This window comes from Oncorhynchus gorbuscha, linkage group LG08, assembly GCF_021184085.1.
Source record: "Oncorhynchus gorbuscha isolate QuinsamMale2020 ecotype Even-year linkage group LG08, OgorEven_v1.0, whole genome shotgun sequence".
Lineage (NCBI taxonomy): Eukaryota > Metazoa > Chordata > Actinopteri > Salmoniformes > Salmonidae > Oncorhynchus > Oncorhynchus gorbuscha.
In genome coordinates this window covers 66,582,328-66,608,488 of record NC_060180.1, presented here as the reverse complement: position 1 = coordinate 66,608,488, position 26,161 = coordinate 66,582,328, and the positions used below count along the sequence as shown (strand labels likewise).

General features: G+C 45.0%; 1 protein-coding gene across 1 annotated transcript; it reads left to right on the top strand.

Moving 5' to 3' along the window:
• The first annotated feature begins 88 nt into the window (after positions 1-88).
• On the top strand, positions 89-25,622 carry LOC124042053 (heparan sulfate 2-O-sulfotransferase 1). The gene is made up of 7 exons (XM_046360335.1): positions 89-527; positions 19,231-19,475; positions 19,855-19,940; positions 22,460-22,598; positions 22,811-22,908; positions 23,254-23,411; positions 23,862-25,622. Exons 1-7 carry the CDS (start codon positions 404-406, stop codon positions 24,086-24,088), a joined length of 1,077 nt encoding a protein of 358 aa, XP_046216291.1. The 5' UTR covers positions 89-403; the 3' UTR covers positions 24,089-25,622.
• Positions 25,623-26,161: the final 539 nt, after the last annotated feature.

The following is a 26,161-nucleotide window of genomic DNA, read 5'->3' as shown; positions in this document are numbered from 1 at the left end:
GCATTTTAACAGACTTGACTGTTGACGAATGAAAAGCCTATTCCGTTTCGTGGATAGTTGGTTTCACCAATAGGGGGTTTGTAGTAGTAAGTCCTCCGATGAAGGTAGGCGTGTTAAGTGAACTGAACGGGACAGCTCTACAGAGAAAGCCTCGCCGAGACCGAGAAACACAAACCCGCTTCTGTTGACACCCTTTGGGGGGACAGCTCAACATCAAGAATACGGCATTGAGGTTGCATTCAGAGTATAATATAGTATGAAACATCATTTGGACCTGAGTGTGTTTCCTACTGCACAACCAGGGTTTTAACAGACACTCGTTCGCTCTGTAATTGACAATTTCATTACCTTTTTATGTAGTATTTTCTAAAACTGGAATGACCTGTTCTTACTGGATTGTTTGATGGGGCTTCTAAGAATCATGATACCGCCCAAGTTTCAGCTTCTGGCGCTGTTGGCATTCGCAGTGGCCATGTTCTTCTTGGAGAACCAAATCCAGAAGCTGGAGGAGTCTCGGGGAAAGCTAGGTAAGACTGCGGTCAAGCTGTCCTTATTCATCATGCCGTAGGTAAATGTGTCCGTGAGATGTAGTAGGGGTTGAACCATTGCTGAACATCTTGTCAGCTTGGTTGCCAATTTGCGGTTGACTTGTGACGACATCATTCGCGCTCCCCTTGGGAAGTGACAAACTGGCATTTTGAGGACAACGTGCAACTCGGGAACATCAACTACATTTTCAGTCAGGTTTAGTAAACGATTTGACAAACCTATTGTATAATGAGTTTGCCCTCTTTTACCATATGGTTGACCAGATCATGTGTGAACAGCAAGTAGAACTTGTGGGACCATTATCCCTCCAGTGGGTTAATGATTGATAGTGTAGTGATTGGGGGGGAACAACTAGGCTTGAACCATCAACCCAGCAGTTTTAGAGCTGGCGCAGTACAGCTTTTTGCCATGGAGAAGGTCCAGACCTCTTGGTAAACAGAGGTCATTACACTTTAAAATAAAAAGCAAACCTTGCATAATGCCTTTCAGGGTTGCATGGTTATCCCACCGCTGCCACCAAGATAGCAATTGAGAGTAAACTGGAGCCGGGCTTGGACCAAAGACCATGTGGTTACGGCAGAAGGGCTCTACCTCCAATTTCATTAAGCTTCAGATACCTCTTTACAGAACATGCAAGGATACAACAATAGCTGTGTGGAGAGAGACTTAAAATTTGAATGATGGCCATTCCAAGGTGATTTCATGTAAACATGCACTACGTGGGAATTAGAAAAGTTCACTATTTCAGCCCATTCAATGTGCATTCTATGTATGCATTATTATTTTCAACAACCATTTGCATGGTGGAATTGATCGTTCCGAGAAATGTCCTTGCTGTAGTGTGCTGTGCCACAGAAACCTTTATTCATGTAAACATGAGTTCCAAAAGAATGTGTTCTAAACAACCGGCTCATTTCAACAAACTGTGATCAGAATTAATTATCATGGTGGTTCCGTAACAAATATTGGGAGGATATCTGAATGTTCTGGGTAGACATCAAAATCAACTGCTGAAACAACACAGGGAACATCTAAATGCTTTTGGAGTGAAAAAACACAAGATGCTAAAACAAGAGCTAAAGGGAGCAGTCTTTTCCATTACAGCCTACTCAAAGACTTTTATTGACTTGACAATGCGTCTGAATGATGCCTAGAGTGGAAAAACGTCTCTGTAAACTGGAGCCGTCAATTATATCCCGCATAGTCAAATAGCCTAGGTTTGAGGCAGGGCACCATGATGGACACCACTTGCTGTCCAACCAGGTGCTGATGCATTTCTCCCGTCTATATTGAGAAAACAATCTGTATATTTATTACACGCTCCAATATTGCCCATTTCCAACTTATTTTCTTATCTGCTTGTTACTTCACTCAGATGCTGAATCACTTTTCCTACTAGAAGTCTCCAGCACAGAAGCCACTGTGATTTGCTTCCAGGCTAATTGTGAGTGGTTTGGTAGTCTCGGCATGGATTGAAATCACCCCATAACGATCCATGTGTCTTGTAGCTAGCTTCATCTGTGTTATCTGGTGACATACAGTGCATTCTGAAAGTATTCAGACCCCTTGACTTTTTCCACACGTTGTTACGTTACAGCCTTATTCTAAAATGGATTAAATTGTTGTTTTTTATCCTTGTCAATCTACACACAATACTCCATAATGACAAAGCAAAACAGGTTTTTAGAATTTTTACAAATTTCTACAAAATTTAAATATCATATTTTATATACGTATTCGGACCCTTTACTCGGTACTTTGTTGAAACACCTTTGGTATCTTTCCCTCGATCCTGACTAGTCTCCCAGGCCCTGCCTCTGAAAAACATCACCAGAACATGATGCTGCCACCACCATGCTTCACCGTAGGGATGGTGCCAGGTTTCCTCCAGATGTGACGCTTGGTATTCAGGCCAAAGAGTTCAAACTTGGTTTCATCAGACCAGAGAATCTTGTTTCTCATGGTCTGAGAGTCCTTTAGGGGCCTTTTGGCAAACTCCACGCGGGCTGTCATGTGCCTTTTACTGAGGAGTGGCTTCTGTCTGGCCACTCTACCATAAAGGCCTGATTGGTGGAGTGCTGCAGAGATGGTTGTTCTTCTGGAAGGTTCTCCCATCTCCACAGAGGAACTCTGGAGCTCTGTCAGAGTGACCATCGCGTTCTTGGTCACCTCCCTGACCAAGGCCCTTCTCCCCGATTGCTCAGGTTGGCCGGGCAGCCAGCTCTTGAAGGAGTCTTGGTGGTTCCAAACTTCTTCCATTTAAGAATGATGGAGGCCACTGTGTTCTTGGGGACCTTCAATGCTGCAGACATGTTTTGGTACCCTTCCCCAAATCTGTTCCTCGACACAATCCTGGCTCTGAGCTCTAGGGACAAGTCCTTCGACCTCATGACTCGGTTTATACTCTGACATGCACTGTCAACTGTGGGATCTTATGTGGACAGGTGTGTGTTGAGTCTCATAGCAAAGGGTCTGAATACTTATGTAAATTAGGTATCCGTTTTTTTTTTTTTTATACATTTGCAAAAATGTGTATACCTCTTTTTGCTTTGTCACTATGGGGTATTGTGTGAGTATATTGTTGAGGGACATTTTTCATTTAATCAATTTTAGCATAAGGTAATAATGTAACTTGTGGAAAAGGGGAAGGGGTCTCAATACTTTCTGAATGCACTGTATTTCCTGTAGCGTCCTCTTATGCCAGCTAGGTACATTTTGTAGAAACGTTAAGTTTGACATTAGCACGTGGAGGTGGGGCTGACGGTGTGCTTTCCTCATTGGCCGTAACTCTAGATGGGAGTATATGCTGTACTTGCAAAGAGCGGTGTAAATTGAAGCGTTGTTTATAAACCTGTCACCTCATGGCCCATGTAACTAACTATGTATCTACATTTAACCACCACACCAGTCTCCACAACATTTACATTTTAGTCATTTAGCAGACATTCTTATCCAGAGCGACTTACAGGAGCAATTAGGTGCCTTGCTCAACGGCACAACATATTTTTCACCTAGTCTGCCCAGGGATTCCACCCAGCGACCTTTCGAGTTACTGGCCCAACACGCTTAACAGCCAGGCTACCTGCCGCTCCATGAGGAGCAATGAGTTAAGTAAGTTCCCACTCGCCGCGATGTTACCGCAAGCGTTGTACCGGAGTGAAACATCCTAAGTGAGGTTTTGTCTTTTATTTCTTACACTGCTTTAATAATTCATGAAAGAGAGGCCTTTTAATGCAAAGGAGAAAGCGTACTGTCCATGCATTGTGAATGTGTTTGGAGGGAGTGACACAATGATGTAGGAATGCCTTCTGCTCAACATTCATTCATTGCCTGCGCTGCGACTTCATAAAGAGTCAGACCTGAATTATCTTCCATTTCCATACTGGGTACCAACCTCCTTACTGCTGAGTGCCCTGGACAGGAATTTGCTCATGAAAAGATCTTGCCATCCACAGACTGACATCAAGAGTTATACTATTTGATGTGATTGACAGTAGCTTTGAGCATGGCTTTGAAAAGTCCATATCAATGCAGCGCTAGGAGGACCAGTATATCATCGCTGATGTGGTCAAGTTCCTAGTTCACATCTTGGACATTTGAATGCTTTCAATTATAATAATGAATCTGAACATTATAAAAAGTCAAAATCCTGATACACTAATCAAATCAAACTTTGTCACATGCTCCGAATACAACAAGTGTTGACTTCACCGTGAAATGCTTACTTACAAGCCCTTAACTAACAGTGCAGTTCAAGAAGAGTTAAGAAAATATTAACCAAGTAGACTAAAATAAAAAGTAATAATAAAAAGTAACACAATAAGAATAAAAATAATGAGGTTGTATACAGGGGCCACCGGTACCGAGTCAGTGTGCGGGGGTACCGGTTAGTTGAGGTAATTTATATATGTAGGTGGGGGTGAAGTAACTGTGCATACATAATTAACAGCGAGTAGCAGTAGTGTACAAAAGGGAGGGGGGGTCAATGTAAATTGTCCCGTGGCGATTTTATTAATTGTTCAGCAGTCTTATGGCTTGGGGGTAGAAGCTGTTGAGGAGCTTCTTGGTCCTAGACTTGGCGCTCCGGTACTGCTTGCCGTGCGGTAGCAGAGAGAACAGTCTATGACTTGGGTGACTGGAGTGTCTGACAATTTTATGGGCTTTCCTCTGACCGCCTATTATATAGGTCCTGGATGGCAGTGATGTACTGGGCCGTTCGCACTTCCCTCTGTAGCGCCGTACGGTCAGATGCCGAGCAGTTGCCATAGCGGTGATGACCAGGCGGTGATGAAACCGGTCAGGATGCTCTCCATGGTGCAGCTGTAGAATCCTTTTGAGGATCTGGGGACCCATGCCAAATCTTTTCAGCCTCTTGCGGGGGTAAAGATTTTGTCATGCCCTCTATATGACTGTCTTGGTATGTTTGGACTGGAGGTCGACCGATTTAATTGGAATGGACGATTTTAATTAGGGACGATTTTCAAGTTTTCATAATCGTCATTTTTGGACACCAATCATGGCCGATTACATTGCACTCCACGAGGAGACTGTGTGGCAGGCTGACCATGTGATACGCGAGTGTAGCAAGGAGTCATGGTAAGTTGCTAGCTAGCATTAAACTTATCTTATTAAAAAAATCAATCTTAACATAATCACTAGTTAATTACACATGGTTGATGATATTACTAGTTTATATGCAAAGCAGGACAAGCTAGTTAATCAAAATCAAATCAAATTTATTTATATAGCCCTTCGTACATCAGCTGATATCTCAAAGTGCTGTACAAAAACCCAGCCTAAAACCCCAAACAGCAAGCAATGCAGGTGTTGAAGCACATTGGCTAGGAAAAACTCCCTAGAAAGGCCAAAACCTAGGAAGAAACCTAGAGAGGAACCAGGCTATAAGGGGTGGCCAGTCCTCTTCGGTCTGTGAGGGTGGAGATAATAACAGAACATGGCCAAGATGTTCAAATGTTCATAAATGACCAGCATGGTCAAATAATAGTTCTGGGACAAGTAGCACGTTCAGTGAACAGGTCAGGATTCCATAGCCGCAGGCAGAACAGTTGAAACTGGAGCAGCAGCACGGCCAGGTTGACTGGGGACAGCAAGGAGTCATCATGCCAGGTAGTCCTGAGGCATGGTCCTAGGGCTCAGGTCCTCCAAGAGAGAAAGAGAGAATTAGAGAGAGCATACGTAAATTCACACAGGACACCGGATAAGACAGGAGTACTCCAGATATAACAAACTGACCTTAGCCCCCCGACACATAAACTACTGCAGCATAAATACTGGAGGCTGAGACAGGAGGGGTAAGGAGACACTGTGGCCCCATCTGGTGATACCCCCGGACAGGGCCAAACAGGAAGGATATAACCCCACCCACTTTACTAAAGCACAGTCCCCGCACCACTAGAGGGATATCTTCAACCACCAACTTACCATCCTGAGACAAGGCTGAGTATTGCCCACAAACATCTCCGCCACGGCACAACCCAAGGCGGGGCGTCAACCCAGACTGGAAGATCACATTAGTGATCACACCAACTTGACTCCCTCTGATCAAACTCTTGCATCACCAAGTTCACACCTCAGCCACCTCCTCACTTTCAAATCCTCCTCTTTCTTTCCCTGGCTCTCTCTTTTTCACCATTATCCGGAGCACGCCTTTTGACACCATGGAGCTGTTTTTAGCCTCCCCAGGGTTATTAAATGGAGTCATACACTGGCAGTCTGCTGGTATTCACTAAATAGTGGTTACTGTACACCTCTATGTGTCTCAGCACTCTGAAACATGCCATTTGAGTGCCTAATGGATTGGATACTACTGTGGAAACACAGGTGTCAGGAATGGATTTGGTGTGGGCAGAGTACTAATGGCCCTAAGCTCGAGCAGTTAGGGCCCTGATTGGTGTATTTATGGGCATTGGCTTGCACTTTAAAGAAGAATGTTTTCCCTTGAAGTTCTGTGCTACATTTCCGTGCACAGTTGCGGATGACTGACAGGCTAATCACGGTGCTATGAACTGTTTCGCACCCCGGAGTGTAATTGAGACCGCTCTCCTCGCGCCGCAGTGTTCCCTTGTCGGGTTTCCAAGGGGTTTGACGAACGATGCGGTCGGTGTGGTTAAGCATGCGTGAAAGCAGGTGGGTGACTTATCGCTTTTGTAACACTGATCAACATCCCTCTGAGACCCAGCTCTAACAGAGCTGTAGAAGTATTGTAAGAATACCAAGCGTCATTTTAACTGATAATTATGTTACTTTTCATCAGAGTCCTCCCTTTGCTAATCAATAATCATAAACAGCCTCTTTATCTGGAGCCTGGGATGCTACTGTAGTGCAAGATGATAATCCCCTGTGGCCAAACAGGCCTTTCCCAATTTCCAACTTACATCCAAAAGCTATCTTCCTCTTCAAAGCTATGGGGGGAAGGGTGGGGTGTGGTGAGATTTAATTTTCATCTCAACACAGGAATATTTAAAACCCCTGGCTGCTCACATCATAAGCCTTAACAAAAGGAGGGGAGAGAAACATGCCTGCAGCATTTTAAAACCAATTTCATCAGAGAATAGAGGGATAAGGCAGTCTGGCTGAACTGTTCCGCTCCTCTTGTCTGCATATAACTTCCATCTTGTATACAGCAGCTGAATAGAGCCTCACAGTGGAGGTGTCATAACCAGTTAAGGTGACTTTTATCAATATATTCGTCTCTATTTACTTTGATTCGAAAATGCTAATTTGCGTCAAAGTAGACATCATGCAAAACTACAAATCCCTGCAAGTTCCTGCACGTCATCTCAAGCTGACAGTTTTGCTAATAGGTATTGTGTCCATTTAAAACTTACACAAGACTGTTCACATAATTGTAATTTTAAAGAAATGTAGCCAATTTATAGCCAATTTATTAATTACACATTTAGCTAACATTAGATAGTTAATCCAGAGATTCTTACCTTTGCCTCGATTAGGCAGTTTTAGCCTTAGTTCTTTTATGTCTTTGTTTGAGTATGGTCAGGGTGAGTTGGGTGGGTTGTCTATGTTAGTTTGTCTATGATTTTCTATTTCTGTGTTTGGCCTGGTATGGTTCTCAATCAGAGGCAGCTGTCAATCGTTGTCCCTGATTGAGAACCATAGTTAGGTAGCCTGGTTTCACCTTTGAGTTGTCGGTGATTATTTTCTGTTATGTGTTTGTCACCTTTCAGAACTGTTTTGTTTCTCCTTTATTTTGTTTAGTGTTCTCGGTTTAATAAATATATGATGAACACTTACCACGCTGCGCTTTGGTCCTCACCTCATTCCAACGACGATCGTGACAGAATCACCCACCACAACTGGACCAAGCAGCGTGTTACCCAGGAGCAGCGGGTTCAAGACTCCTGGACCTGGGAGGAGATCTTGGATGGCAAGGGACCCTGGGTACAGCCGGGAGAATATCGCCGCCCCAAGGCAGAGCTGGAGGCAGCGAATGCCGAGAGGCGGTGGTATGAGGAGGCAGCACAGCAGCGTGGCTGGTATGAGAGGCAGCCCCAAAAATGTATTGGGGGGGCACACGGGGAGTGTGGCTAAGTCAGGTAGGAGACCTGAGCCAACTCCCCGTGCTTACCGTGGAGAGAGGGGGACCGGGCAGGCACCGTGTTATGCCGTGAGGCGCACGGTGTCCCCGGTGCGCAGGCATAGCCCGGTGCGCTACATAGCAGCGCCTCGTATTGGCCGGGGCTAGAGTGGGCATCGAGCCAGGTGCCATGAAGCCGGCTCAGCGCATCTGGTCTCCAGTGTGTCTCCTCGGGCCGGGGTACTTGGCACCAGCCCTGCGCATGGTGTCCCCGGTTCGCCAGCACAGCCCAGTGCGGTCTATTCCACCTCGCCGCACTGGCCTGGCTACGGGGAGCATCCAGCCAGGTAGGGTTGTACAGGCTCGATGCTCGAGACCTCCAGTGCACCTCCACAGTCCGGTCTATCCGGTGCCTCCTCCACACACCAGGCTGTCTCCGTCTCCTCCCTACAGGTGCTCCCGACTGCTCAGCGCTGCCAGAGTCTCCCGTCTGCCCTGAGCTGCCGGAGTCTCCCGTCTGCCCTGAGCTGCCGGAGTCTCCCGTCTGCCCTGAGCTGCCGGAGTCTCCCGTCTGCCCTGAGCTGCCGGAGTCTCCCGTCTGCCCTGAGCTGCCGGAGTCTCCCGTCTGCCCTGAGCTGCCGGAGTCTCCCGTCTGCCCTGAGCTGCCGGAGTCTCCCGTCTGCCCTGAGCTGCCGGAGTCTCCCGTCTGCCCTGAGCTGCCGGAGTCTCCCGTCTGCCTGAGCTGAGCTGAGCGGAGTCTCCCGTCTGCCCTGAGCTGCCGGAGTCTCCCGTCTGCCCTGAGCTGCCGGAGTCTCCCGTCTGCCCTGAGCTGCCGGAGTCTCCCGTCTGCCCTGAGCTGCCGGAGTCTCCCGTCTGCCCTGAGCTGCCGGAGTCTCGGAGTCCGTCTGCCCTGAGCTGCCGGAGTCTCCCGTCTGCCCTGAGCTGCCGGAGTCTCCCGTCTGCCCTGAGCTGGCCAGAGTCTCCCGTCTGCCCTGAGCTGCCAGAGTCTCCCGCCTGTCCGGCGCTGCCGGAATCTCCCGTCCATTCGGGACCCGTGGCTAGGGTCCCCAGTCCGAGGTTGGCGGCGAGGGTCGCCGCTCTAAAGAGGCCATGGAGGCAGGTTAAGAGGCAGACAAAGCCTATGGTGGAGTGGGGTCCACGTCCCGCGCCAGAGCCGCCACCGCGGACATACACCCACCCAGACCCTCCCCTATAGGTTCAGGTTTTGCGGCCAGAGTCCGCAGCTTTGGGGGGGGGGGGGGGTACTGTCACGTTCTGACCTTAGTTCCTTTGTTTTGTCTTTGTTTTAGTATGGTCAGGGCATGAGTTGGGGTGGGCAGTCTGTTCTTTTTTCTATCATTTGGATTTCTGTGTTTGGCCTGGTATGGTTCTCAATCAGAGGCAGCTGTCAGTCGTTGTCCCTGATTGAGAACCATACTTAGGTAGCCTGGTTTCACCTTTGAGTTGTGGGTGATTCTTTTTCAGTTTCAGTGTTTGCACCATTCGGGACTGTTTCGGATTTCATTTTGATTCTCTTGTTCTTTTGAATTTTGTATTCATTTTCCATTAAATTACATTATGGAAACATACAACGCTGCATTTTGTCCTCCGATCCTTGCGACTGCTCCTCCTCAGAGGAGGAAGAAGAAACCTGTTACCCTCGTCCAGATCATCATGGCATTTGTAGTTCTTCATGATAGCCACATTAGCAGATAATTAGCATTTCTGGGGGGTAAATACAGACGAATATATTGATAAAAGTCACCTTGTCAAAACGTCACGCCAGGGTAAGCCTACATGAAACACAGCCCTTATTTTAAGTGTTTCTAAAATCCCCTATGGGAAAAATGTACAGTGGGGAAAAGATTGGAAACATTTCCTGTTTGATCGCTATGTTTTATGGGTATTATGACTCATACTGTGGTACTCTATCCTGGCTTGGCTTTCATCTGCTGTGATACAGTGCATCTTGTACTATCAGCTCTGGGGGGGAACTGAAAGTTTCTCTGCTGCTGTGGCCCGCTCTCCTTGTCAGACTTTCTCTTCAGCATTGCATTGCACTGTGAGTGCTGGCAGTCTCGCACAGTGTGCCGAGACTCTGGGGAGTGGGGACAGCCTCTCACCACAGAGGTGGTATGTCACAGAAAGGCCAGTTGGAACACTTGAGATGTTCTTGTTCATGAATGATCTCAATCAATTAATTAACTGCTGCCATAGTTCATGTAGCCTGGTTAAACCAGACTGAACGCTGCACTCTCCATTGTTCAATCTGGTTTAACCAGGCTATAGTTCTTGAGGAGTAGTATTGAGAACCGCTTGTGACCATAGAGGAACATTTTTGGTGTCCGTTTCCTTCCTCCTACTTGGTTGCTATGACAGCCGATGATGGATCTGATCTCACAATTGACACCGGAGTTTTCTGTTGGGCTTCCTCTGTGGAGCTTTGGGTCCTATTAATCTATTAGCCACTCCTCATCTGTCCTATAAATAGCTGCCCTCAGAATTGCCCGAACATTTGTGGAGTTTTCCCTGGACTCCTGCCTATTTGTAAGTCGCTCTGGATAAGAGCGTCTGCTAAATGACTTAAATGTAAATGTAAAAATTAACACTTATGGGGGAGAGAATCACATTTCTGTGTTGTACAATAACTAGCCTACACCTGCATTGTTATGTAAGCTGTTTATGTCTGTGATTGTTATTTTTGAAACATTTGGACAGTAATACAGTTTCTCACGTGAACAGTTTGCCGTACCATTTCTTAACTGGTGGTGGACATGGAGAAATGGCTGCTGTCTCTCTTCCTGTGATTCTGGAGAGATGGTGTTATTGACAGAACCTGATATTTCCCCCCTATTTCAAGCAGTAGGCTAATTACCCTGCTTAGTCAATGACAAGTCCTGCCAGGAGATCCAGACAAATCAATTGTCCACTCCACAGAGCAGCCCTTGCCAAGGCATAGAATTATTAGGCTGTAAAGCCTGCCATCTGTGTAAATTATCATCTCAAATAACTGCCAGTTTTTGATGGGCGGAACTGAAGCTGTCTTTTTTCCCCGATTATCGTATAAACTCACATTGTCAGATAAAATGAGCTTTGATTGCAGAGAAAAATTGCAGGGTTAAGTTAACTATGATTATTACCTTATGTTAGCGGTAAGGTATCAGTGTCTGTGCTAAGCTTGCAGTGATACAGTAGCTTGGTACCATACTTAATGTATCCTACTATTGACACTAACTACACCAGCATTTCTCATCCTTTTCTGTACCAGGGACTGGCAGTGTTTCCCCCATATTCATGCACACTGAAAAATATATATAAATGCATCATGTAAAGTGTTGGTCCCATGTTTCATGAGCTTAAATAAAAAGATCCCAGAAATGTTCAATACACACAATAAGCTTATGTCTGAAATTTTGTGCGCAAATGTGTTTACATCCCTGTTAGTGAGCATTTCTCCTTTGTCAAGATAATCCATCCACCTGACAGGTGTAGCATATCAAGAAGCTGATTAAACTGCATGATCATTACACCGGTGCACCAATAAAAGGCCACTTTAAAATGTGCAGTTCTGTCACACAACACAATGCCACAGGTGTCTCAAGTTTTGAGGGAGAGTGCAATTGGCCTGCTGCCTGCAGGAATGTCTACCAGAGCTGTTGCCAGAGAATGGAATGTTATTTTCTCCAGCATAAGCCGCCTCCAATGTTATTTTCTCCAGCATAAGCCGCCTCCCATGTTATTTTCTCCAGCATAAACTGACTCCCAATGTTATTTTCTCCAGCATAAGCCACCTCCCATGTTATTTTCTCCAGCATAAGCCACCTCCCATGTTATTTTCTCCAGCATAAGCCGCCTCCCATGTTATTTTCTCCAGCATAAGCCACCTCCCATGTTATTTTCTCCAGCATAAGCCGCCTCCCATGTTATTTTCTCCAGCATAAACTGACTCCCAATGTTATTTTCTCCAGCATAAGCCACCTCCCATGTTATTTTCTCCAGCATAAGCCACCTCCCATGTTATTTTCTCCAGCATAAGCCACCTCCCATGTTATTTTCTCCAGCATAAGCCACCTCCCATGTTATTTTCTCCAGCATAAGCCACATCCCATGTTATTTTCTCCAGCATAAGCCACCTCCCATGTTATTTTTAGAATTTGGCCGTACGTTCAACCGGCCTCACAACTACAGACAATGTGTAACCACCCCAGCCCAGGACCTCCACATCCGGCTTCTTCACCTGCGGGATCGTCTAAGACCAGCTGATGAAACTGTGGGTTTGCACAACTGAAGAATTTCTGCACAAACTGTCAGAAACCGTCTCAGGGAAGCTCATCTAAATCCTGGTTTCAACTGTACCGGTCAGATGGCAGACAGTGTTTATGGCGTTGTGTGGGCAAGCGGGTTGCTAATTTCAACGTTGTGAACAGAGTGCCCCATGGTAGCGGTGGGGTTATGGAATGGGCAGGCATAAGCTAAGGACAACAAACACATTTGCTTTTTATCAATGACAATTTGAATGCAAAGAGATACCGTAACGAGATCCTGAGGCCCATTGTCATGCCATTTATCCGCCGCCATCACCTCATGTTTCAGCATGATAATGTCCCAAGGATCTGTACAGAAAATGTCCCAGTTCTTCCATGGTCTGCATGCTCACTAGACCCGTTGACCATGTTTGGGATGCAATGGATCGACATGTACGACAGCGTGTTCCAGTTCCTGCTAATATCCAGCAACTTCACACAGCCATTGAAGAGGAGTCAGACAACATTCCACAGGCCACAATCAACAGCCTGATCAACTCTATGCGAAGGAGATGTGTCGCACTGCATGAGGCAAATGTTGGTCACACCAGATACTGACTGGTGTTCTGATCCACGCCCCTACATTTAGTTTATTAAGGTTTCTGTGACCAACAGACTCATATCTGTATTCCCAGTCATGTGAAATCCATAGATTAGGGCCAAATAAATTTATTTTAATTGACTGATTTCCTTATATGAACTGTAACTCTTTTAAAAATGGTTGCATGTTGTGTTTTATATTTTTGTTCAGTGTAGCATAAACTAACCCTAATAATTTTTGGGATGGTAAAAACTAAAAACCAGATGTAAAGTATGTAGAAAATATAATGGAACAATATATATTTTTTTCTTAAGATCATCTTTGAGAACGAACAATCACCACGAGACGGGAGAATCTACAATTCCCAAAATGCCACGGCATGGGGCCTCCATTGGTGTTTGTTATAATGTTTGAGTCACTCAGATAGCATAAGCCCGTGGTCGGCAACCTTTTCTGAGTCAAGATCACTTTCGCAGTCAAAAAGCAAGCAGAGATTTACCACTCAGATAAAATAAAATACTAATAACGATTAAAAACCTGACTTAAAAAATGTAAGCCTATGCAACATGAATAAACTTTTTTTTTGTCACAGCATATTGGCTTTGTGCTTGGCCTGCTAATATTGTTCTGCTAAGATCATATTATATTTCACAACGAGCTTTGATAACAGAATATATCAGTTGGTGTATCACTTGTGATGCACAGCTTTGCATAAATTGAAATTAATTAGCTTTTTATTTGTCTGGAATGATGGTACCTGCAGCTGATGGTCAGTCTCAGCGAAGGGAGGGAGAGGGCAGTAGAGGGTCTGCCTCTCCCTGTCCCCGTTCACTCCTTTCCTCCGGTGAGACTGACCAGAGAGGGGACACCTTCCTTCCCCTGAAGGCAACTGGAATCGCACCGCATTACTTCTACCTCAGGCACAAATTCATGTTGTTCCTTTGACTGGCGAAAGTGAAATATTCCTCGATATTAGAATACACATGACGAGCTGCTAATAATAAAAACACAAGCCTATCGATACACTTAGCTACTAATTATTTGCAGCTGCGGTGCAAGAAGAGGTAGTGAGAGGGGAGTGTTATGCTTTGTGAAAGTTTGAGAGAAATAAAGTTGACAGTGCTGAATAAAAACAAATAACTCACTCATAAAAACAAATAACTCACTCATAAAAACAAATAACTCACTCATAAAAACAAATAACTCACTCATAAAAACAGAACTCACTCATAAAAACAAATAACTCACTCATAAAAACAGATAACTCACTCATAAAAACAAATAACTCACTCATAAAAACAAATAACTCACTCATAAAAACAAATAACTCATTCATAAAAACAAATAACTCACTCATAAAAACAAATAACTCATTCATAAAAACAAATAACTCACTCATAAAAACAGATAACTCACTCATAAAAACAAATAACTCACTCATAAAAACAGATAACTCACTCATAAAAACAAATAACTCACTCATAAAAACAAATAACTCACTCATAAAAACAAATAACTCACTCATAAAAACAAATAACTCACTCATAAAAACAAATAACTCACTCATAAAAACAAATAACTCACTCATAAAAACAGAACTCACTCATAAAAACAGATAACTCACTCATAAAAACAAATAACTCACTCATAAAAACAAATAACTCACTCATAAAAACAAATAACTCATTCATAAAAACAAATAACTCACTCATAAAAACAGATAACTCACTCATAAAAACAGATAACTCACTCATAAAAACAAATAACTCACTCATAAAAACAAATAACTCACTCATAAAAACAAATAACTCACTCATAAAAACAAATAACTCACTCATAAAAACAAATAACTCACTCATAAAAACAAATAACTCACTCATAAAAACAAATAACTCACTCATAAAAACAGATAACTCACTCATAAAAACAGCAGCTCTATGCTTTTTTTCTTTGGCAGTTTCTCTCTGGTCATGGTTTAAAAGTTGTGAAATCTCGTGCAGGCTAGTATCCAACTGTGGGTTCTTGGAAGCTATAGGCATGGTGATTGGAGCCATCCGATTGGCCAGCGCAGTAGGCGTACTTGATTTAACTACAGCTCTCCTGGTCCGCCGGGTAGGTGGAGTTTGTCCCTTCAGACAAATGAAATGGTTAAAAATGGGAACACTTTGCCTACCCGGCGCAGGGCTTCTGAATCAAGTGCACCTTACGGGCAAAAGTGCAAAGTCAAATAAAAAATCAAGGAGACTTTATCGTTTACTTTTCTACAGACATTTTGGTGATCGACTAGGAGTGCCTAGAAGATGGACCAGTCGATCTAGACCGGTTGGTGACCACTGGCATAAGCCATGGCAAAATGTGTAGAATTGCAGGAAATTTGCTTTTAAAACCCCAACATTTTGTCTCTTCAGCCAATAGGGGTTCTAAAACCGTGCCATTGGTCAGGTCCACTACCATGGGGTGTGACCAATGGCACTCTATTGTGATACTCGTATTGATGCTGTAATAAGGTTCTAGTCAGTCCCAAGCAAGAACTCCCTAAAAACTGACTGCAGAGGGCATGTTTTGTCTGCTGACAAGATTTTTGGTCTGGTTTCACTGACCATATAGGCTTGTATTTTCTCCCATGAGGAAAATAGGCTACTTAACAAGATACCTTGCCTGTTAGAAATGGGCTGCTTCCACACACAGATTTATATTGGCATGTGGAAATAGAGCATGTGAGTGCTTAGTTATTCAGTTTCCACTGCACCTCTGTTGATGCCAGCAAAATATCTCCACTTGCTTGGGCTCAACTGTACTAACCATCCGAGTGTCGTTTCTCATTTTCTGCCTTGTGTCTTCACCGGGCTCGGCCCAGCCGTCTCTCTCCCAGCTGTCTACACCTTAGCCGCCAGGCTAGACGTGAATGAGAGCTTTCATGGGCCATGAATGCAGCAGTTGTCTCCAAGCCAGGAACCCCCCCCAGCTACGGTAATCTGTCCTAAAAAGGGCACTTAAGGAATTAAATTGTAACTCATGGTGCCTCCGTCACTTATTTGCAAACACTGCAAGATTGTGATGAGGTGTCTGTCATACATTAGTTTGAAACAGTAGTTCTGTACAGTCGTTGATGAAGCATTTAGTTGAACAGGCTTCTTTTGAATCCCCTGTTCCTGCAGCTGTGAAAGGCTAGCCCAAGGGTCTCTTGTACAATATGCTTGAAATTACTAATCACACACTCCTATTACCACCTGGCTGTGTTTGCACTCTGGTAAACAAATATTGCAGGTGCCACAGGCCACATCAAAGCTTACTGTATTTAAATAAATAAAAAATACCACTTCATATTTTATTTTTTTCCAGCAGCAACCTAGATCTCCTCCCTGTTGTACTCCATTGATTTGGCAATCCAGCGCTACTGAAGCAGAACCATACAAGGCTTCTAACTCTCAGGCTCTCTATTACCCCTCAGCCTAGGCTTGTGCTCGAGAGGCTAACCCGCTCAGGGATGAAGAGCTGCGGAGTATGATGGATGTATGAGCTGCCTGGAGAAGGGATCATCTTCTCCCCTGTTTTTATTATCCCATAAGATCGTATGAGACACCATAACACACGACAAACTGTCATATTCACGGATTTCCCGCCGAAGACGAATGATGATTGGAAATGGGCAATTCTAATCTAGCGTGAAATTGTTTTAGTAAATATTGCTATCTCGGGTGGCGTTCTAGAATATGTATTCAGAACAATGAGCATCGGCTTAGTTGTTGTAGTGTTTAAGACTGTGTTGCCCGTTCCACCATTGGTCATAATTAGCTGGAAATGGCGAGGGGGGAACCAAAGGAAATGGTGACTGAATGGAAGCACACTGTGTGGCCAGAGTGATTCATCAATACAGAGCGGGTCTTTGTCCACTAATTAAATGACCTCAGACTCGACCATTAGCTTAAGTGTGTGTGTGTGTGTGGCGCCCTCTGCTTGGACACAGTGGGGTTTTAGCTAAGCTTGTTCAACACAATGGACTACAATAAACTGTACCTCCCTTTTAATTGTTGGCACTGAACACAATGCCCTGAACTAGTGGCTTGGGGCCTGTTTAAGTTCAGCTCATTATGTTTTAGGGCTAGGGAGTGCTGATTCTGATTCAGTTGTTACAGACCGTGACTACTGTCTCCAATGTTAGGACGCTCTGTGGGAATACGCTAAAGTCTAGGCCTAGAGATCTGGGCTTCACATAAGGCTGCGTTCAGACTGGCAGCCCAATTGTTTTGGATCATTTTCAAAGCTGATCTGTTTGATCAAAATACCAATTGGTGAAAAAAAGTCTGAATTTGGCTGGCTGTCTAAACGCAGCCTTAGAATCTGAGTGGGAGTGCTGATCTAGGAACAGGTCTCCAACTGTCCATAAAATCTAATTCATTATGATCTAAAAGGTGAAACCGATCCTAGATCAATACTCGTACTGATATGAAAATGATAACTGCTCTTTTATGGCTTTGTGCTTTAGGTGATGTGTGGATAGATGTCTCTCCTAGCTATACATTCTGGGTGTTACTTATGACCATATTTATCTATGTTCATCATGACGACAGACGACCATAGACTGCCACCTGTCACAGCCCAGTATCGTGGCTAGCACCAGTTGCTAGCACGGTTGGTTAGCGCTAGCTTTGATCAGTGGGACATTAGCAGCTGCCTGGGAGGGTGTAAAAAGGGAGGGGGGGGGGGGGTGGTGTGATGTATGTGGGGATGGCAAAGGGGGTCTGGGGGTTGGGAGTGCAGTGTGATCACAGATGACACCTTATTCTCTGTACCAGCTGCCAGCACGGCTAGGCATGACCTGGCATGGCCTGGCTTGGCATTCCCATAAGTATTAGATGCTGGAGTGTTGATCTGTTCCAGCACAGATCTGAGCCAATGTCACCACTAGTCAATCTGAGACTGATTTAGACCTGGGATAGGAAAGCCAAACGGAAATGGCTCAGGCCTACAGCGTTGTCTGTTTATTCACAGTTAGTCACATACATTTCTATCTGATACAGCTACTGTAAGGTCAGCAGGTAGCCTAGTGTTTAAGAGCTTTGGGCCAGTAACCTAAAGGTCGCTGGTTCAAATCCCCAAGTTGTTTAGGTGAAAAATCTGTCAATGTGACCTTGAGCAAGGCACTTAACACAAATTGCCCCTTTAAGTTGCTAAATGACTCAAATCTAAATGATATATAGAGAGGACATGGTTCTCTATTCCCATTCCCAGAAAGAGGAGAGTATTTAGGCCATGCATACTCAGACACATCTGTTAAGTTACACAGAGGTGAGATATAACAGGGACAGACTCCAGGCTGTGGTGTGATACAAAGGACTCCACCTCCAAAAACTACAAGAAAGTGGAGTCCGACACCCACCATCTCCGATTTGTTCTGAAATATTTTCTGTAGTTAGAAACACAAGATTAGCATTCTTGAAATGTTATTTTCATGAAAGATTATTTGAACACTGAGGAACTAAGCTAATTGATTGCAACCAATTTGACCATGAGCTCTAGACAATGGGCTTCAGCCCCTACCCATTCGAGTGACTGCTAGCAAGATGCAGGCACTATAGCAAGAGAGGGAACAATGATGTGGTTGGGGACCACTTTTGGCTCGTGAGCTCTACTTTTAAAACTACTGGCTAAAAAGTATTCAAAAGTACCGGCAAATCTGTTTAACAGTGAGTAAGACATGAGGGGTCTAAATGAATGGTCAAACCCAACACCGAGCGCACCCCAAAGGCCAGTACACAGTGTCACTTCACTCTGTTTGACAGGTATAAAGAAGCTTTGGAGTATTATTCATACAATGTAATGTATTCTCTGGCAATTTGGTGATCGTTCATTTTTTTCTGTTCTTTATATTATGTTCAGAAGTCTGGTAAAAGGATGGTTTGCCTAAGTTACAAGTGCACCTCATTTTATAGATATAAAGTGGCCTATTTCAAACCCCCGAGCTGACAAGGTACAAATCTGTCGTTCTGCCCCTGAACAGGCAGTTAACCCACTGTTCCCAGGCCGTCATTGAGAATAAGAATGTGTTCTTAACTGACTTGCCTGGTTAAATAAAGGTCAAATAAAATAAATATTTTTATTTTTACAGTATATACCCAAGATATGTCGGGTTTATTTGCCACTGTGTGGTATTGGCGTAGTTGAGCCTGAGACAATGGAAGCGGTAAGACCACTGTTAGCACACTGTTGCTAACAGAATATAGGTCCTCATGTGGGTGAACTATCCCTTTAACTCATCTTCCTCCTCTTCCTCTGTACAGAGCGGGCCATCGCGAGGCACGAGGTGCGTGAGATCGAGCAGCGGCACACACAGGATGGCCTACGGGAGCGGGAGGCCCCCTCGGTGGCCGACAGTGAGGACGTGGTGGTTATCTACAACCGCGTGCCCAAGACGGCCAGTACCTCCTTCACCAACATCGCCTACGACCTGTGTGGCAAGAACCACTACCACGTGCTGCACATCAACACCACCAAGAACAACCCGGTCATGTCCATGCAGGACCAGGTGAGAGGGTGAGGCCAGAGGCAAATCTCAACGGTCAATGGCACTCGTAGCTGATTAGAGAAAATGTTGCACACAGTGGAGGCTGGTGGGTGGAGAAATTGTAGGACAGGCTCATTGAAATGGCTGGAATGGAATGAATATAAAGATATCAAACAATGGGTTTCTTCCATTCCAGCCATTAAAATGAGCCAGTTTTAATGTCACACCAGCCGTCACTGATCGCACACTAATGTGGCAATGTTTGACCTCTGTGGAAGAGGGCGAGAGACGGAGAGACAGGGAGAGATAGCGAGTGGGAGGGGGAAAGTGGGAGGGTGATATTGAAGAAGGGATTGCATTGGCACATATCATGTATCAATTGTCTTGTCTATCTGCTCAGGTGCGGTTTGTGAAAAACGTGACAGAGTGGAGGGAGATGAAGCCGGCGTTCTACCACGGTCACGTTTCTTTCCTGGACTTTACAAAGTGAGTGCCCCCTCTCCACTGCAGTACACATCTTACCAGATAGACTTTTGCTGCTGTCTCCCCCTTGTGGTCTTATAGAGTACTACATTAATACAACATTAGAGTGCAACATTCAGAACAGATAGAATGCAACTCTCTATAGAAGGGATATGTCTTTAAATCATGTGAAAATGAACCTGTCGTGGCAGGTTGAAGCTTTACATCTGCAACACTGTCCTATTGGACAGGGCCCAGATTCACATCTGCAACACTGTCCTATTGGACAGGGCCCAGATTCACATCTGCAACACTGTCCTATTGGACAGGGCCCAGATTCACATCTGCAACACTGTCCTATTGGACAGGGCCCAGATTCACATCTGCAACACGGTCCTATTGGACAGGGCCCAGATTCACATCTGCAACACGGTCCTATTGGACAGGGCCCAGATTCACATCTGCAACACTGTCCTATTGGACAGGGCCCAGATTCACATCTGCAACATTGTCCTATTGGACAGGGCCCAGATTCACATCTGCAACACTGTCCTATTGGACAGGGCCCAGATTCACATCTGCAACACTGTCCTATTGGACAGGGCCCAGATTCACATCTGCAACACTGTCCTATTGGACAGGGCCCAGATTCACATCTGCAACACTGTCCTATTGGACAGGGCCCAGATTCACATCTGCAACACTGCCCTATTGGACAGGGCCCAGATTCACATCTGCAACACTGCCCTATTGGACAGGGCCCAGATTCACATCTGCAACACTGCCCTATTGGACAGGGCCCAGATTCACATCTTGATATAATGTCATTAAAGGATCTCTCTAGGTTAAATCAAATGTACTGTATTCTTATCTCTCTCTCTTTTGATCCAGATCCTATTGAACAGGGCCCAGATTCACATCTTGTCTATTCATAGATCATCTTCGATTTAATGACACATGATCTTTGTGATATGCATAACGGGCTGGTGGCGTATCGTAACGTGTGGCTGGCGCATCGTAACATTTACATTTAAGTCATTTAGCAGACGCTCTTATCCAGAGCGACGTGTGGTGGCGCATCGTAACGTGTGGTGGCGCATCGTAACGTGTGGTGGCGCATCGTAACGTGTGGCTGGCGCATCGTAACATGTGGTGGCGCATCGTAACGTGTGGTGGCGCATCGTAACGTGTGGCTGGCGCATCGTAACGTGTGGCTGGCGCATCGTAACGTGTGGTGGCGTATCGTAACGTGTGGTGGCGCATCGTAACGTGTGGTGGCGCATCGTAACGTGTGGCTGGCGCATCGTAACGTGTGGTGGCGTATCGTAACGTGTGGTGGCGTATCGTAACGTGTGGTGGCGCATCGTAACGTGTGGTGGCGCATCGTAACGTGTGGTGGCGCATCGTAACGTGTGGTGGCGTATCGTAACGTGTGGTGGCGTATCGTAACGTGTGGTGGCGTATCGTAACGTGTGGTGGCGTATCGTAACGTGTGGTGGCGCATCGTAACGTGTGGTGGCGTATCGTAACGTGTGGTGGCGCATCGTAACGTGTGGTGGCGCATCGTAACGTGTGGTGGCGCATCGTAACGTGTGGTGGCGCATCGTAACGTGTGGTGGCGCATCGTAACGTGTGGTGGCGTATCGTAACGTGTGGTGGCGTATCGTAACGTGTGGCTGGCGCATCGTAACGTGTGGTGGCGTATCGTAACGTGTGGTGGCGTATCGTAACGTGTGGCTGGCGCATCGTAACGTGTGGTGGCGTATCGTAACGTGTGGTGGCGTATCGTAACGTGTGGTGGCGTATCGTAACGTGTGGTGGCGTATCGTAACGTGTGGTGGCGCATCGTAACGTGTGGTGGCGTATCGTAACGTGTGGTGGCGCATCGTAACGTGTGGTGGCGTATCGTAACGTGTGGTGGCGCATCGTAACGTGTGGTGGCGTATCGTAACGTGGGGTGGCGTATCGTAACGTGTGGTGGCGTATCGTAACGTGGGGTGGCGTATCGTAACGTGGGGTGGCGTATCGTAACGTGTGGTGGCGTATCGTAACGTGTGGTGGCGTATCGTAACGTGTGGTGGCGTATCGTAACGTGGGGTGGCGTATCGTAACGTGTGGTGGCGCATCGTAACGTGTGGTGGCGTATCGTAACGTGGGGTGGCGTATCGTAACGTGGGTGGCGTATCGTAACGTGTGGTGGCGCATCGTAACGTGTGGTGGCGCATCGTAACGTGTGGTGGCGCATCGTAACGTGTGGTGGCGTATCGTAACGTGTGGTGGCGCATCGTAACGTGTGGTGGCGTATCGTAACGTGTGGTGGCGCATCGTAACATGCGGGTGGCATTTCATTATAATATATGCCATTTAGCAGACGCTTTTATCCAAAGCGACTTACAGTCATGTGTGCATACATTCTACGTATGGGTGGTCCCGGGAATCGATCCCACTACCCTGGCGTTACAAGCGCCATGCTCTACCAACTGAGCTACAGAAGGACCACATTATACCATCTATTCTTACACTCGCTCTCTGTTTTGACACAGGTTTGGAGTAAAGAAGAAGCCCATCTACATCAATGTGATCCGCGACCCCATCGAGCGCCTGGTGTCCTACTACTACTTCCTGCGTTTTGGGGACGACTACCGGCCTGGACTGCGGCGCCGGAAACAGGGGGATAAGAAGGTCAGTCTGCAATCCTCCTGATTATTTTGTACCAACTAGTGTATTAGTGATTAAAACTGTAAAATATTGTTAAAATTATGCCTACGCTAAAGCTACAATCTGGGAGAGAGAAAAAATCCCGCAAACTATTATATTATATATACAATGTATTTGAACAGTAGAACACGCTTCCATAGGCAATTCTGTCTTTGATTGTCATGGATGTGTTTCAGACCTTTGATGAGTGTGTGTCGGCGGGAGGCTCAGACTGCGCCCCGGAAAAGCTGTGGCTGCAGATCCCCTTCTTCTGTGGTCACTACTCTGAGTGCTGGTATGTACCCCTCCTTACGTTTCATCCACAACATGCATTCTTAACCTATAACCCCATTACACACTTCTTAATGGGCTGATATATGAACAGTAGAACACCACACATGAACCCCTTTAATATATAACTTACATGCTATATTGCATGTCTTTCTTTTCTCGAGGCGTTTATTTGCTTTTCCTCTCTTGTGATATGTATCATTCATTCTCTTCTCTCTAGCTCATCTGTTGAGAATGCGAGACTAGCCTATTTTGCTCGATCTAAACAACATCTGATGTACAGGTGATGAAAAAAATAACTTTATAAATGCATTTAATTGATAACATGATTTATTGACATCTCTTGTAGGAACGTGGGCAGTCACTGGGCCCTGGAGCAGGCCAAGTATAACCTGGTCAATGAGTACCTGCTGGTGGGGGTGACAGAGGAACTGGAGGACTTTGTTATGATGCTGGAGGCGGCGCTGCCACGCTTCTTCAGGGGCGCCACAGAGCTCTACAGAACAGGTACTGATCCAGAGACGCCACCATGCCTCTTGAGATGACCTTTGACATTGACTTTATTCATTACTTTGCCAACTAAGCAGAAATTGATTTCTTTGTTTTCTGTCTTTTTAAAGCTTTTTAAAGAAAAGTTATAGTGTCAGCATACTCAAATAGATTAATATGTATTTTGAGTCTTTGTAAATCATATGTGGAATGATTGCGTACCTATTTCTGAACGTGCACTTAGCTGTACCTTTGCACATGAGAGGTGATTTGCTGTGCAAACAAAACGACATTTTCACTTGTTATTCCCCTGAGCAATTCTCACCTTTTTAACAGCTCTAAAAAGAAATATGCAAGTGCCTCTACATTTATTACATTAGATCTTTTTTTAATATACCATTTTTAACTATACAAAAATCCAAGGGCCACCTGGATTGGTAGTGATGCCATATGCCCCTTCCCCCACAGGGAAGAAATCCCATCTGAGGAAGACGAGTGAGAAGAAGCCGCCGACCAAGGAGTCCATCGCCAAGCTGCAGCAGTCGGCCATCTGGAAGATGGAGAACGAGTTCTACGAGTTTGCCCTGGAGCAGTTCCAGTTTGTCCGGGCTCACGCCGTCCGGGAGAAGGACGGGGAACTCTACCTGTTGGCCCAGAACTTCTTCTACGAGAAGATCTACCCCAAAACTAACTAACTACTGCACATGGAAGATGGACCCTTCATCTAGGCTTCATCCCGTAGTCACATACACTGGACAGAGGAGAAGAGGAAGACTAATATAATCAGTGGGTCTGTGGAACTGTCTGTGTTGGACGTTAGTCAGCAGTTTCTGAATGTCGCCCACTTAACTAACTGACTCCTCCTCCTCGTCTCCATAGTAGCCGACAGAACTAGGAAGTGGCCTCTTCCTGGTGCGAGATCATGCCAATAGGTCATGTTCCCACCAGCATCCCAGGTCCAGGACGCCCTTTATACTTCCAGGTGAAAGGTCACAGGAGTGGTATGCTCGACGGACACATGACAGGAGACGAGTCTACTTGGCAGCTGCCCATGTTCTCTTTCTTCTGATCACATGATTTATATTTTCCGTCCAGGGGGAGGGGTTTTATTGGCCATGTTCTGTTTGGTTTCGTTTTTGTGGTTTATTCTACTTTACTATCATCGTCTATGGGAACATTGTTGACCCAGTTTTATACGTTAAGAGGGTGTAAGTTTTTATGTCGTAACCCTCCCACTAATAACTTAAAAGTTGACTACTATGTTATCTTGGAGTTTACCTATATGAACTGCAGACATTTTTCCAAAATCTAAATCCTGTGACCTCCATAGACTTGAGTGACGGATGCACCCTGTTCACGACTGTGGTACTACTATTCAGTGTTTGATACTATACTTATTTAGTTGTTTTCTGACTCTTTCACCCGGTTGGAATATTGCTAGGAGGAATGTGAAGTATTTGCACATGATTTAATTAAACTATGGAAGAAGACAGACAACCGACCATTTAGCTGCTGTACATAATACTAATTTCAATCTGGATCAAACAGTTATTCTATATCAAGAGGACTTACTATTATTACCTTAATTCAGCTCTGGTATAACACATTTAGTTAATGAGCCATTTATAGATTTTTCTCTTGACTTTTGTTATTTTCTCTATATTGGCAAGAGACCATTTAATTTTTGTGCTTTTACTGTCATAACCCAAAGATCTCCCAAATCTGTTGTTTTACTGCTTTAAACTCATGAACTTGCTGAATTTCTTGACGCGATATTTGATGACTGAATTTAGATGTTATTTTGCTATTCCCCTTAGGATCATAACTTGCAACCCAATTTCATTCAATGTGTATGGTTATTATGTAAGACTATAACCTAACCTAACCCATGCGTGCACTGCTAACTGCTGACACTGCTAATGCCAATTTCGGTTCATCTATTGATGGCCTGCTAATACAGACACTGATCAGATCATCTCTGTGACTCAGCCCAGCAACAGTGTTGTGAATAAGTGACTTTCCCAACTAATCAGGCCCTTCCCAGACGTTGAGGCAGCAGAAGTACTAAAAGCAAAGGGATTTTGTTCACAGGGGACTATAAAAGAGAGGTCGACTCCCCGAGGTGAGTTGTAATGTTGGCATGGTAGGCAGGCAGTAAAAACCAAACATTGAGATCATGTCAGACACATTGCTTGTGTTCTCATGTCATTAAAGAGGCACTTCACCATGTGACATCAGGAGTCATTTTCTTAGTCATATTTTCTTCTTTTTTACTACAGACAATGCTGTTACTGTACGGTGCTAGAGGTCATGAATATTTGAGGTTCAAAAGTAGTGAAGCGTCCCTTTTTAAGGTCTGTTAAACAGAAAGTATTGTAGTTTGTTACATGGCATATTGTGTATTCCTCCCTAGACACCCCAAAACATTCTCTCCCTCTCTCTGTTGCAGATTTATCTGCTGGAATGTCAACCACACAATGTTTTTGTTATTCTGTCGTTCTCATGTTTTTATTGTTTTATATATATATATATATATATATATATATATATATATATATCACACACACATTTAAAAACGGAAATGCCCATGACTGAGTGCTTTTAATGTCATTCTTCATTAGTACATTGATCAATGAAAATGTTAAAGGCTGCTGTTCTTGCTGCATACTGTAGAGGGAGCTCATTCGCTATCGTGTCTTCACTCTGCCTGGAGTGAAGACATCTACGGGAGACATTATCCAGTCCATGGTGATGTGGTATGTGTGATG

Bases quoted from the DNA above. Each gene is read 5' to 3' on its own strand.
- LOC124042053 (XM_046360335.1), top strand. From the start codon at position 404: ATGGGGCTTCTAAGAATCATGATACCGCCCAAGTTTCAGCTTCTGGCG. The intron at 19,476-19,854 runs GTGAGAGGGTGA...CTATCTGCTCAG, and splicing joins TCATGTCCATGCAGGACCAG to GTGCGGTTTGTGAAAAACGT. The intron at 22,599-22,810 runs GTCAGTCTGCAA...GATGTGTTTCAG, and splicing joins GGAAACAGGGGGATAAGAAG to ACCTTTGATGAGTGTGTGTC.